We start from the raw sequence: 15803 nt of genomic DNA, 5'->3' as shown, positions 1-15803 counted from the left end.
TTAACGATGGTTAGAAACAACGCCTTAGATTTTTCTGGGGAGTGGGGGCAAGTATTAATATTTGGGCTCCCTAGGAAAAGTTGTTTTCGGCCCTCTCGCAACAATTCGAAAATAGGGCCGGCAGTGTCGACAGTGTTGAGACAATCATTCGCGACCACTTAACGCTACCGCAAAATCTGTGCAAGGTGGGTTCCCCACCAGCTGATATTTGATCAGAGGTGGACACGCATGACGGTAGGTGAACAGCTTCTGAATCGGTTTCGAGCCGAAGGGATGAATTGTTGCAATCCATCATCAAGTGTAATGAAACATGATTGTACAATTCAACCCCAGAGACCAAAAGAACCAGCATGGAGTGGCAGCATAAAGATTCTCCGCCGCCCAAGAAAAGCAAAATGCAGTTGTCCGCTGGAAAGATCATGGCAAGTGTCTTCTGGGACATGAAGGGTGTTATCCATGTGGATTTTCTGGACAAAGGGAGCACAATTAATGCCCAGTATTAATGCACATTGTAGACTGGTGCCGTATGAAAGTCCATTTGCAAGAAAAGACCTGAGATGTTGTCTGGAAATGTCATTCTTCTCCATGACCATGCCCGCCCTCACACGGCCAATGTGACAACAACAACGCTGGCCGAAAGGCGCTGGGAAGTACTGCCCCATCCCCTCTACAGTTCAGATTTAGTCCCCAGTGATTATCATTTGTTTTCACCCCTTAAAGACCATCTGGGAGGGAAGAAATTCACAACAGATGAAGGATTGCGGAACGATGTCCTCCAGGACTACGACAACAACCAAGTTCTTTCTACGCCAAAGGAATCTGGGAACTGCCACAACGATGGCAACGGTGTCTCGACGTGCACGGAGAATACTTTGAAAAGCTGACATAGTTTGGTGCTTCTAGTGCTATCTGCTTCCTCTGAAGAAATAAAAGTCCCAGTCAACCTTGAACGACCCTTGTATATTTATATTTTTCAATGGAGAAAGAAATGGTGGAAATGAAGTGCAAACGATCTAGATGAAAATGCTTTTTCAAATAATGTTTATCATTGAATTACGAAACATAGAAATGTATTGATTTTTTTCTGTCATTCTTTGGAAAAATAATTGCACTGGATGTGTATGAGATCCCACAAACTGAATTAGGCTGCTTAAGCGTTTTCATCTTTCGTGACAATTTACAAGCAATAACAACTGTTGTCTTTGCTTATGTCAGGAGAAACCTCATAATTTGTTGAATTGAAATATTGGAATTAATTTCACATTTTCAAAATAAACACAAAGTATGTCAAATGAAGAATTGATGAAACGAAATAGTTATATCATATGGTACACTTCAATAATACCATTTTTACGTGAATAGTAATGGGATTAAATCATGTTTCGAAGCATTATAGACAATTTCGAAAAATAGGTTTTCTGCCTAGTGTCATGTATAATTATAAATATATATTATAATATATAATGTTAATCTTAAATAAATATCCCCATTTATTTTAGTTTTTGTTTCAGTGAGGGCGTCATTATTTCTCGAACTGGAAAACCAAATGCTGGGAATAATCTTGTACGTCAGAAGGAGAATATGTACAAACGTGTAATACCATCTGTTCAGTAAGTGTCCCTTTTCTCTACCAGAACAAATGCATGAGTAAGAAATTATAATACAAAGTGAAATGTCAAAATATATTAGAAACATTCACAGTACCACTAGATTTCCTTCCAACTCTTCACACTGCTGGAAATGGAAGTAGATAACTATTCGGTGGCAGTATGTAGTTCTGGAAGTATGTCACTGTAAGAATTTATTAATTCTTACTTTAGAAATGTTTAACTTAGTTTAAAGACTATACCATTCTTATTCTTTAGTGGTTTAGATATTTTATATGGTGGATTACTTTTAGTGCAGGAAAGAGTGAAACATGGATATAGGCCTACATGTGTCATTTATTCTTTCGTACAATCTGTATAGACGATAGAATGTAGAATTTATATATATTACTGTTTTTGAAAAAGTAAAATGCAGTAAGTTTACACGTTACATTAGTTGCTAAACATTCCTCAGTTTGGTCACCTTTTTCTAGATAGAGGAGCATATAGTAAGCATTACCCCTCTGGATCTTGCAGCATTGTTGTCAACTATAGGAACATGTCCCTCATGTAGGGATATTTAAATATTTTTGCAAAAGATATTTATTAGTTCTTGGAAATATCAATGATATTGAACTTTGACATGAACCCCAATCATTGCTGTTTGAAGATGCTTATCAACAGTAGTGTCATTCAGTCAGTTCACACTGGTTGTTAAAATTTCTGAGTCCCGGAACTAGTTGTTAAAAGTGTCTTTTCACATCTAAATCCAGTACTTACGAAAAATAATAATTAATTCTGTAGTACTATTTTTGAAAATCAATACACAAAGTATTATAGTCACTATTGCTACTTCTAGTAATAATAATATCATACAGTATTAATAATATTGATACTAAGTCATCAACTATATTGATACTAATTATATTGATACTAATATTGATACTATACTGATCATAGAACTGGTTGTTAAATAGTAATTATATAACCTGTTGTTAAATGATTTGAATAACGCCATTGGTTATCACCTGCTTTATATATTGACTTTTGCTGCACTACGATAAGTGCACATATTAAATCAGATTATAACTTACGAATAATTAACTATATAGGAAAATGACGTTCATTAATTGAGTAACGGTGGCTAGCGGTTCTATGGTTGATGAAACTGTTGATGCTTTCCATAAAATAGTGAATTATATTTTTATCAAGTGTGAATCACGTGAGAATGTTAATCAGAAATATCCTGTTTGGTCCACGCCTAAAATAACCAAATTAATAAAGAGCATCATCAAAGAAAAATGGAGACTGTTTGGAACATTACCTATCATTTAAAGTGGGTTTAAAGGGACAAGTTTTGCAGATAGATGTCACTACAGTCCTCGTATCTCTCTCATGTATTTTTTACCTTTCACGAAAATTCACGATTTCTCTTACAAATTTCAAACTTCAGACTTCAAATTTTTAGAGAAGGAACTTCCTTATATATCGAAGGCACCAATCCGTGCCGATTTTTTATTCAGAATGTTCTTCATCGTTGAAACAATATATTGTTAAAGATTTGGATATCCAATTTTAACAATTAAGCCGTTTCAACAGAAGATGAAGAAAATTCTGAATAAAAAATCTACACGGATTGTTGCCTTCGATGGGTTATGAAGTTCCTTCTCTAAAAATTTGAAGTCTGAAGTTTGAAATTTGTAAGAGAAATCGTGAATTTTCGTGAAAGGTAAAAAATACATAAGAGAGATACGAGGACTGTACTGACATCTATCTGCAAAACTTGTTCCTTTAAACCAACCTTAAATGAATTAGAGCTATGGCCACGGGAAATTTCAAGCGCTTATGATAGATACATAAATGATTGTGAATCCAATATTCTTGCAAGTTCGGAGTTCTTTTTCGACTTACTTACAATATAAAAATGCAATTCCAATACTGTCACTTACGAGGAATGTCAATTAAATCTGAGAATAATATTGAGTCTTTACGCAATACTTTCAGGTCTTGTGTAACAAGTCCCAGTATGATATTGAGTCTTTATCACATCATGTTAACTCTGTTCTGCTTAGTCAATTTATTTTTACTCATATTGAAGTAGAAGAAGTGATAAATGCTACCAAAAGGCTTAGATCTCTGCAGGACCTGGCAAAACGCCACCATATATCATCAAGAATTGTTCCCAATCATATAATATCTATTTCAGGTTATATAGTACCACCTGTAGCCAGTTCATACTTTCCAACTAGATAGAAAGTTGCTTATATTCATCCAATTCCAAGGCTAACGGAAACATAATAATACTACTATAAATGTTAGGTACGGGCTAGTGGCAATAAACTCTGCATCCGTCAAAGTACTTGATATTATTATCCAGAATAAATTATATTCATAATATAATTGATTTTCTAACTAAAAAATCAATAGACTAGTCTTGTTGAGTTCGCTCACTCATTAGCAACAGAATCTTGTAATTAAAGACTTTACTGTACAGACTTCAGTAAAGTGTTTGATATCATAAATGTCGTTTTTCCCCAACGTAAATTACTACTATATCGCGTATGCTACACAAATACCGTGACTTCTGAATTTATAGATCATTCAGATGTTCCGCAGAGTTCAAAATTAGGACCTTATCTATGTTTGTTGAGTATCAATGATTTACTTCATGCAATAAAATCACAAAAGCTGCTAAATACAAATTATTTAGAATTTTACATTGTCATACGTTCAGAGAGGGACTATATCAATTTACAAATGACATTAATACATTTTCTAATCAGTGCAAAATAAACAAACTATCGTATAATACTGAGAGGTGCAGTGGAATGTCTTATACAAGAAAAAAAGTACTTTGAGTTTGAATATTACATTAATATCATTCAACTATGAAGAATTGACCGTATAATTGATCTTGGTGTGTAAATTAAGAAAAAAAATCTCGCGTACAATACTCATCTAAATCAAATAGTAAAATAGGCTTACAGAAATCTCGAGTTTATAATGAGACTGGGAAATAATTTCAAGAACATTAATTAGAACAGTAATTTCAAGAACTTAAAATACTATATAATCTATATATATATAGTATTTTATATATTCCAAACTAGAATAGATAATTTGGAACTCAAGTGCACAAAAATATATATCCACCAAATAGAATCATTCAATCCAAATTAGCGTGTTATTAAATATAAAAGGATACAGGTATTTATCCTCGATATGGAAAATACGTCGCACTTCTACCAAATTAGTTATTGCATACCCTTGAAGCAAGAAGAGATCATTTTCTTTTGTGCTTTTTATTTTTTAAAAAATAAACATGTACATAGTAAGTTAGATGCACCAACATCACTATCAGAAATTTCCTATCATGTCCCGAACAGTAAAATACTCTTGCAGTTATGAACATTTTACAGAGTGTCACAGCATACGAATCTATTTGGTATATCGCCTATTAGAAGAAAGTGCACTTGGTATAATAGTATCCGAATAAGAAGTCCTACAATATGTAGATATATTTTATGTACTGTACATGTAAAACAATAATTTGAGGATATGATTTAGTATGTAGATGGAAGATTTATGCATTTTAATCACGAATGTACTGTGTATTGATGAACACTATAATGGGTGCACACCTGTTGCATTAATTTAATATATATATATATATATATATATATATATATATATATATATATATATATATATATATATATATATATATATATATATATATATATATTATTCGAACAACAAGTTAAGCCTGGTATTAGCTCTCTAGTCTCTATATGAGTAATTTTCAAAAGGGATAGCTTAAAAACGTTAATCGTAAAGAGATACTTACACTTTTTAAAGAGCCAAGACTAGATTGGTTGGATTTGAGTTTAGCATCTCTTTCAGCAGCAAGGCTATATGAAACGTGGACCAACAGCTTAACGCAGAGTAAAAACCACATGAATCGATGGCCGGAATCAAACCCAGGTCTTCAGCGCCAAAGGCGCGTACGCTAATCATATAGCCACAAGGGAGTTTGAGCTATGGATGGAGCTCTATATTATCGTAACCGAATTTGTAGCAAGGATGATGGAATTCGCGAGCGCAACTTTCGGGCTCAATTGGTCTCGAACTCGGTGTCCTCCCATCTTGCCTAATCCCATCTCGCCTAACGATTTATCAGCCGCTGATATCTCCAAGATAAGAATCTCCGCCATTCTAGGCGAGATGGGAGTTCCCATCTTGCCTACTCCCATCTTGCCTAAGATGTAAGAAGGGAATTTCTGCTCTAAAGAGGGAATTCCTGTACTAGTATTAACTACCAACACTAAGAAATTGTGAAATCATACGCACATTTCAGAAAAGAAATAATCTATGTATTAATCTTTCTACATAAGAAAATCAATAATCTAGTTTCAGTATGTTTCAATGAATATTTGCAATATCTGTTAACTACAATATGAATATATAATAAGCACTATACAACAAGAAAGCACATTAATGCTCATGTCACAATAATTTGCCCTATGAAATAGTATATACACACAGAGAAAGAGAGAAGCTACCCTATGTGAACGTTATGGGATACTGCGTTAAGGTAAGTGAACAAATCAATATTTCCGCTCACTAGTCTTTGTTTTAAGTTTTTTAGTCTTTCATCAATTATTCTCCACTTTTTTTTTTTTTTTTTTTTTTTTTTTTTTTTTTTTTTTTTTTTTAGGGGTATTGCCCAGCTCCAACATTCTTATAGCTAATTCATTCGAAGCTTGCTCTTCTTGTAAGGCTTGGATACATGAAAATGTGTTGGGATGGCGTCCTGGAAATTTTCTGTTCCATTTCGCATTGCCGACATGCCGACCTGGCCAGACCGCCCCTGATCTGGATCTTCTATGATCTTGGTCCATGTGCAGTAGGCCGCTTACCGTTGTTACCACCATCTATAAGTAATGCTTATCAATATATATAGATATACGATTTACAGTTTATGACAACTTATGAATATATGAAAGTGCAACCAAATATCATCTAACATCTTTTGAAACATCAAAACTACCCAAAACCTTTTTTTTTCAAGCTGCATATATCTTTTTTTTTTTACCTTGCAAGCTGAGATACTTTACGTCGTAAGCATGGTCACTTCTCCTGGCTTCTTACTTGAGAAAACGGACTAATTCGATGACATGAGGATTTTGCTTATTTAGCAGAGTATTTAATCTATTATCCCAATCCTCTGCGGGATTATTTGTTCTATGGCGTTTTTTATGACAGTACCACATGCTAATTAGGACTGTAGAATTTTCTGGCCACTGGTCAATAAAATAACCATAGAACTGCTCAAGCTTAGGGGATGTCTTCTTGAATAGACAGTCAACCACTGTCGACCATTTCTAACGGAAGAAAAGCTAATGACGCAAACATTCGAACCTGAAGTCATTGTTTTTGTAGTCTGTAACCAAGAACAAATCTGTATCTTAAACCAAAGACTCTGGTTAAAGTGAAAATTTCACCCACTTATGGAAGCTGAAGGGAAAATTGTGCTAAAAGAATTTATTACTGCTTCCTTGAAGTCTACCATTACAACTTCAGGATTCCAATTCAGGACTTTAACCATTCATATATATACTTTCTCTTGTTCGGGAGAAGGCTAAAAACCACTGGAATCACATTAATTTCCTCTATTGAACTTTCAATATCTGCATGAATTCAAAAAATTGGGAAGAAAGTTTGTTGTAGCTCTTAAATGTCTGCCAATAAAGAAGGTCGTGCTGGTGTGCAAAATGAAACTATTCAGGGGCTCTTATTCGTTGTGGCTGCTACTCGAAACGAAACATTTAGATTCCACATCCAGCTCTGCTCAAAAACAAACAAAAACTCACAGAAATAGTACCAGCTATTGAACCTGTACGGAAATGGGAATTCTTATCTCGCTTTTAAATCATGACATTTCATTGCATCTGGCACTTGTACGCAACTGGGAAGGATTTTGACATGTACGAAAATGGGAACGTACTCAAGTGGGAAGACACCATTTTTTGTTGTTCTTAACAGTATGTATAAAAAATATGCCAATCAGAACAAAATTCAAAATAATATTTAAAAATACTTTTCTGTATTAGATTCTAATTATATTTATCTCTTCCCATATCTTCGCGACCTCCATGAAAGCTTCTTGCAATCCCTAGGTTGATAAACTCTGGCCTAGAGAGACCCATGGATGGTCTGCTCAACCGACTTCTTGAATAGATTGATTGACTGAGATTGTTGTATGTTGGGTGGAAGATCATTCCATGCACGGACAGTGGATGCAAAGAATGATTTCTAGTAATATTTAGAGGAGTGTAGGAGAAGTGAAAAGAGTTTATTTACACCTGATCTTGTATCGTGATCGTGATGAGCATTTAATGGTTGCAATCGTTGAAATAAGTAAGAGGGTTGTTAAAAACGCAAAATCTTAGAGAAGTGTGAGTCGGTGCAGATAACGTCTATCGGAAAGTTTCATTAGTCCCAGCTGTTTGATCGTTTAAGATTATAAGCAAACCGTATACAGGCGTTTTGGAAACGTTATAAACAGTTCTTCATTTAAGTCTGATAGAGCTACATCATAATATTCGAGGTGAGGAAATATTAGAGATTTTACAAGGAGTGATTTTGTGTCAATGGTTAGAATTTTCTTTAGTCTGGTGAGTGAATGAAAAGACCAGAACGCTTTCTTACGCACAACGTTGAACGGGGTTTCCACTCAAAATATGGATCAATTGTTATCCCGAGATTTGTGATGGTTTCAGAAAATGTAATAATTGTTCCATGTACGTATCTGTACTGCAGACATATTCGAACGGCGAATATTGATTGAAACATCTGGTTAAAATGATTCCTTCTTTAATGGAGAAATTCCCTCTACAGAAATTCCCTTCTTACATCTTAGGCAAGATGGGAGTAGGCAAGATGGGAACTCCCATCTTGCCTAAAATGGCGGGCATTCTTATCTTGGAGATATCAGCGGCTGATAAATCGTTAGGCGAGATGGGATTAGGCAAGATGGGATGGAATCCTCGAACTCAATAAATGAACTCGAGCACGTGTGAGCACAAGTCCTACGTATAATTAGAACGCGAGCACCAATGAGAGTAGCAAACGCGAGCACTATCGAGGGCGAGCCCAATTGAGTATCCGAATTTTAGTGCAAATGGACCCAATGAGGTTAATCACAACAAGATCGAGCTAGTGCAAACCTCATGGAGAATACCAAGGGTGAACCTGAGCTAACGAGAACACCATTTAGATTAATGAACGCGAGTCCCATTGAGAAAAGTGAACCTAAACTCGAATGAGATCTGTACCATATTAGATATAAAAATATTTCATTTTTCATTTATTTATTTATTTTTGCGTATTTTGACACTTTACGTGCTTCAACAACCAATGGTATACTTATGTTCCTTTAGACTTTAATTAGTTTGTTATTACTTTATTTAGCCCTTCTGGCATTTATAAACCTAATTTACTCAATTAATCTCAGAAATCATAGACATAAAATTGAGAAAAGTAAAAACAAAATCATCTTGCGAGAATGTTGAATTAAAACGACGTGTCAGAGAATCCGTAAACTTTAAATTGATGGAAACGCAATCCTGTTCAATGCTAAATGTTATGTATTCATCTAGACATTTCAGTTAGTTACTTTTATTCATACAGTGAATTCCCTTTTAACCGCGCTCACTTTAACCGTCCGTTGCCTAACCGCGTATCTTCCTATGAGCAGTAACGGGGTGTCTAGCCAACGTTTATTTTCCCGTGGAGAATTTTCACGTAGTACTGTATTGCAAGTGAAACTCGAAATCTCCAAACATTAGATTGCAATTATATATTTCTTCTTCTTGTGTAGCAGATTGTTTCACTGTTCTTCAGATTACTATCTTTGATCTCACTGGCTAGGTCAAATGGAAGAATTGTGGTGTAGTATTCTTGATGTGTTGTGATCTCTTTGCCTGGGGTAAAGTGACTTTGATTATAACTTTTGAAGTTTTGTGATTATTGTAGTAATTTACTATGTGACACGAAGAAAGTACCGATTCTACTGTGGATAATCGGGAATTTGGCCAGTAAAATCTTCTTAGTAGCTTCTAAGATTTTTTTCTTTCTTGTCTGAGATGTGACCCATATCACTCTTCGTGTGGTTTCTTCTTCTGTAGTGTGATGAGAGTTGCTTCATGACTTCTTTGTTTCTTTGGCTGAAATCTTCGGACGTTTATGCTTTTTGCTATGTTGATGATTTTTCTTCAGTGTGACTCGTTTATTTCGCTGTAGTTTGATCTCCAGCAAAGTTTCTCGTCCTTTGTTTGACCGGTTCTTTGTTTTCTTGGAAAGCTGCATTCACATTCAGAATTCTGCTGCTCTTTGAAGATCTAGTATATAAATATGCTTTCTGGCTCTTTCAAAGGCAACGTTATGAATTTGGTTACTGGATCTGTGAAGGGCCGTTGAAAATTTTAGATTTTGGTCCTTTAGAGGGCCGTTGTGCTCTTGAGTTTGTGAAGTTTAATCTTCTTTGGTATGATCCTGGGGGTGGGGGGTGGATATTGCTTGTTTTGGTATCGGTAGAGGACTCACGCCCGTACGGTGCTCCACTTTCCTGTGTTGCACAACACTTCTTGTAACGAGACATTTATAATTGTTTTGAAATTTCTGGAATTCATTCTATTGGACGGCTCAGTTAACGAGATGCCAAGCAAAAAGATTTTTCTATTAAAAATACAGGCCGGATTGCATAATTACGTCTTTATTGTGCAGTGTTCGTTTATACATACACTTCAATTATATACTGAGCTTTAACACTATATAGTAATAGTATGCATAACGTTCATTATTTTTTTTAATTTTGTTTCAGAAGAGAATACAAATCATCATCAATGGGGGATGTAACGGCACCTTTCTCTCCATTGATCGAAGTGAAACGTTTGTCTCTGATAGACCGCAGAGAAATTATCCAACGATATCAAAAGAGGACTTTTCAAACACCTCCTACTCCGCCGCCATCACCACGCTTTCCTCAGGTGAAACATATATGTCCAGCGTTACCTGCTCGTGCGCGGGGAAGTCCGAGTCCCCAACCTATAGAACAATTGTTGGCGGAGAAGCCACAGAAGATAGTAACTGATCGAAAGGACAGCAACCACCCTCTATTAAGCATCACATCACTTTCCATACCTGTTAATGAACAAAGGTTGAAAATCAACACTCGACCGTCTTCAAGAGGAATTTCCAACGCATTCTACCAACAACAAAAGCGACTTCAATTGCAGAATAGCCACGCAGGTATTCGAACTGTCGAAGCCATAGATAATAAGGGAATAAATATTATTTGTAAGAAAGTTGAACTTTGTGAACCATTCAGGAAGTAAGAGGGGAAAAAAATATTAATTTCTTCCGTCAAGACTTAAGTATGAATGATTTTCAAAAATATATTGTTGTTCCTGCAAGAACACGAATTTTATTTTAAAAATATATAATGTATAGGTAAGTTTGCAGCTTACAATAATGAAAAATAAAATTGCATGTACCCTAATATCTCCAAAAATTCTAATATATTTTAAAATTTTGTGCTATGTAAATAAACGATATTTTACTACAACCATCAGCTTTATACTTCTTAATTGTTAAACGTTGATACCATTCATCTTTTCGTTCATGAAAGTGACACAGTGAATCATTCCATACAAAATTTGGAGGTTCCGTAATGCTATAACTCCCAAGATTTTAAGGTTGAAATATACTGTATCATTCCAATAGTAACATATAGTTAACTGACAAATTTTGATATCATAAATAAATAAATAAAAGTATGGCTATGGCAGTGAAACGAATGTTGAGTACTGCACACACAGGATGTTATAAAAATTATAACCATGGGCTTAAGGAGACGGTAATCATAAGAAATAACCTGGAATACCAATGTAAAGAATAATAAATGCATTTCTAAACTCAAAAGTGTTAATAGGAGTTAATGAATTTTAAGGAATGTGAAAGTTCGCAAGCACAAATACAAAGGTTATTTTAAATTGGTCTTTATTGGTTGTAAAGTTCTCTTTAGCCCTTTTAGGCCTGATTTTATTTTAAGCATCAAAAGTAATATTTTTTATTCGAAGAATCAGAAAGAAAATTGTCAGATGGAAATTATCCAATTAATAGTACAATGTAGTAGCATCCATCTAAGATATCAAATAGTCTCAACTAAAGCATTCCATTATTGAAAATAAGAAAAAACACGTTAAACTTCATGCCCAATAGTCAAATTTTATAATGGAAACTTTTGATACTTGAAGGTTTAGGTTATGTATTTTTTTAAAAAATGAGTAAGGATTGCTCGAGAACCAAAGCGTACAAATCATGATATTTCGTATCAGTACTATACTAAGTTTGTCAAAGACTGCCTTTATCTTAAGTTTGGTGAGGAAGATTGGATGAGTTTTATGGATCGGGAACGAAATATAGGCCTACTATCCTTGAGATTATTTTTTTAATAAAAGAAAATGAAAAAAATAACTGAAGAATAAAAGAAAAAATCTTATCATTGTTTGTAAATATTTTAAATTTTAAAGTTCATTTTCCAAGTATATAAACAGAAAGAGAAAAAATAAATTAAATTAGAAGAAAATAAATGTATTTTGCTGTAATCAGCCATGAAAAAGTCACTACAACCAAAAATTACTTCATATTTGAAGAATACAAGACTGAAAAATGTTGCAAAACTACTTACCAAAATGTTGTACTTACAGAAATGATATTATTTTTACAGAAGAAAGAAATGTTAGAAGGACAGCATCCATTCTAAGCCCTATTACGGAATTTTCATCAGGTTCAGATGATACACTACTAAAGCAAATCATACATTACTGAAACAATTTTACCACGTGGTTTTTGATTCTCAAGGTCATATGTTTCACCTTACCCCTTCTTTTTGTTTCTTTTACTAATGTTAATGAACAACCGTATTTCAATTTCTCACGGTAACTGTACATTTTGGTCTCTATATAACTTCTTGTTGACAAACTCTAGTGGTGGTGATTGAAGTAAGTGCAAACATAGGATCGAACCTAAGTTTGGTTATTTCTTTCTCTTCACAAATTATGTTGTTTGTTTGTAAAGATGATATTTTCATTCATGTGTTAAAGATAGAGTATGTACTTTGTTGGGCGATAATGTTGCAAAACCTTTCATAAAGGCACTTGCGTAATTTTATTATCTTCCAAAAACCTACAAAAAGAACAACGCTTCAGGATACAATCGTATAATCCTGTCATTAACTTATCTGTTGTAAGCCAGTCTGTTAGCTCTGTACGTATTTTCGCATGGAATGATGATGATGCATGCTCCTTTTGTGGAGGAGGATGGAGGAGGAATAAGATGACCAGTCGACCTTGACACTGGCAACGGAAGGAAGCTGTGGTTAAGCCATTGGATTTTCTACATTCCAATTGCTTTCTTTCGGTTCAAGATTAATCTGTCGGAATTCTTTCCTTCTTTCCCTGGAACACGTCGTCATTGTGGGAAAGCCAATCCAATAGAAATTCATTGATCAGGCATAGTTTATATTTTGCAGGCATGTTGTTCGGAGAGACAATTTTTATAATGAGGACCAGAATAAAATCTTCTGGTATTCTAAATTGGTATGTTTCTTTATAGTACAGTATATAACAGTACACAGTTTATTTTAATATTTTCTAAATTCTATGATTAATTAGAATGGGACTTTTGTGTTACTACGCTCTTTTTTCCTATGTTGATTCATACGGACAAAAAAATTTTGTTTTCTTTGAAGGGAAGTGAAATTTTAATAATGTGATTTTACAGATTTCTACTTCAAGTCTAGTAAAAATGTACTGTACCTTGCTTTCTTTAAAATGAATTTGCATTGCACATAAATTAAATATTGGTTAAATTTAGTTGTTAAATATTAAAATCATGTATTACTTTTCAAGGTAAATAGATTTGAAGATGAATTCAGTAAAATAAAACCATTAAAATTCGAATTCATTTCAAACCAAAAAGGAAATAATAACAAAAATATAAATCAATGAGCTAAAAAAAAAAAAAAAAAAAAAAACATATATACAGTAGACGACGTAGATATTCAACACGAGGCCGTAGATTTGAAAAAAGAGATTTAACAATAAATTGTACAAAGCGCCCTCTAATAATGCTTACCATACTTTCTGGATACCACTCCCGGACATTTTTTTCAGAATGGGTAGAGGTGAGGGCTTTCAGAAGCACACATAGGCTAACTTTAAATTCCAGTAAATGTTTTTTTACTCATTTTCTTTACTTAAAGTACATTATTTACAAATTACCTGAATTATTTTCTAAATTGTTATTTTCACATTAAAAATGTCAATTTCAAGTAAAAAAAAAAGTCCAAAAATTTATTTTGAATTGGATTCTGCGATAATCACCATCCGCGATTTCAGCACACTTATCATCTGCTTGAGTAAACGGAGTGAAACTTCTGGGCCTTCCATTGATTAACCAGAAAATCAAGGATCCAGGCTTGAAATCCGATTGCCCGGGCTAATCCCGGACATATGGTAAGTCTTCCTCTAATGGGTTCGTATATCTATATGACGCAACTATTATTATAACTGTACTCATTTATGGTGTCTATCCGACATTGCATTTGTGATCCATGGAGCGTCTGAAACGTCATGTAGCCTTACAGCTTACATTGTACACCAGAGGTGGCCAGCCTCAGGCTGTGAAAATCTATGATGATCTACTACAATTCTTTGGCGATCCAACTATGTATCGATCCAACGATCCAACGATCCAACCACTGATACTGTACTGTCATTTGCCTTAATTCACTTTTAGGAGGGAAATTGGAGTTAACATTTCTTCTCTTGTAAAGAGAAGTAATGCCTTTCCCCATTACCTTCCTTTATCAGAGCAACGCAAGTGTTGCACAGCAAACGCACTCATTTATCTTTTGATATAAACGATTCTCATTCTTCATAAAGATCGTACATTTTCATCCTTTTACCTCAATGGAAACTCATTTTAAACAAGAAAAAAAAAAGTGATTGGTGTTCAAGATAATGTTACTTTTTCTCAAAAGTTTCGCATTCTACCTGCTACTCAGCGACGATTGACTGTTTGGCTGTTTATTTGCTTCATCCTGATAACTATTAATGCTAGTCTAACAGGAAAAAATTCACCCAGCTAATTAAGTAGTACATTTTGATTTTATGTTCAGTTTGAGTTGGACCATCTGGTAAGATGTACTGGTACCTCTACAACCTTGACTTCTTCTTCGCTAATAATTTAATAGGATTACATTAATAACAGTAATACTCTCAACTCTATTGCTAGATAAGAATCTAACTTTACCACTTTCGAAATATACACAAATGTTTATCGTGAAATGTAGATACGTAAATAGATGCATAATCTTTATATACGTAAAAAGTGATGTAAGTGTATGTATGTATATATGTATGTGTGTGTCTGTATATGTTCCAGTGTAACTCTGGAATGCCTGGAGGATTTTAATTAAACTGGTGTGCATATTGCTTACAGTCCCTAAAAGAGTACTGTCGGGGTAAGAGCACACCCCGACACACCCTAGCACACTCAGGAGGGAGGGAGAACATGAGGCCCCTTCGCACACCTACGGTGAATAGGTAGAGTGACATATAAAAATGATCGAAAACGGCGAATATGAGCATCGAATCCATACTTTTCGGGGTCGCTGAGATTAAGAGTAACACTTCTGATTACGTTAAAATCCAAATTCATCCCCCCTTAGTACTCCTGATGGAGTGAAAAACGGTGACATATGTAAATAATTGAAAATGACCGGTGTCGGATATTGGTGTCGAATCCATAGTTTTTAGGGTTTCCTAAGTTGATTGGTGACCATTTTGGCGCCCTCTGATTCCAAAATCAGTTCCCAGTTCGCGTAAGAGGTCTACGGGGAGGGGAGGATGAAAAAAATAAAACGATCGAAAACGACAGATATTAAACTCCAATCCATACTTTTCGGGGTCATTCGAATAAATAGTTGCACTCTCAATGCCATTTAAGTCTGATTTAAGCCCTCATTGTCACTTGGGGCAAAGGGATGAAATGGTGACATGTAAAAAATATAGAAAACAACCGATCTTAGTGTCGCGAAATTAATTGGTGGCAGTCCTGGTGCCATTTAAGTCCAAGTTCAGCCTCCAT

At 34.6% G+C, this 15803-nt stretch overlaps 1 protein-coding gene across 2 annotated transcripts in view; it reads left to right on the top strand.

Moving 5' to 3' along the window:
* Positions 1 to 12073, top strand: part of LOC145668494 (E3 ubiquitin-protein ligase ZSWIM2-like) — a gene marked incomplete at its 3' end in the record, with an annotated part of 229351 nt that extends 217278 nt beyond the window's left edge. For both annotated transcript variants that reach the window (XM_081736448.1, XM_081736447.1), the window contains 2 exon segments: positions 1512 to 1610; positions 10471 to 12073. In XM_081736448.1, the coding sequence (XP_081592574.1) occupies positions 1512 to 1610; positions 10471 to 10984 (613 nt within the window).
* Between the last annotated feature and the right edge of the window lie 3730 nt (positions 12074 to 15803).

Source organism: Thermobia domestica, chromosome 13, assembly GCF_964235325.1.
Source record: "Thermobia domestica chromosome 13, izTheDome1.hap1.1, whole genome shotgun sequence".
Taxonomy (NCBI): domain Eukaryota; kingdom Metazoa; phylum Arthropoda; class Insecta; order Zygentoma; family Lepismatidae; genus Thermobia; species Thermobia domestica.
Note: the sequence above shows the minus strand (reverse complement) of the source record. Positions and strands in the feature narration are given on the sequence as shown.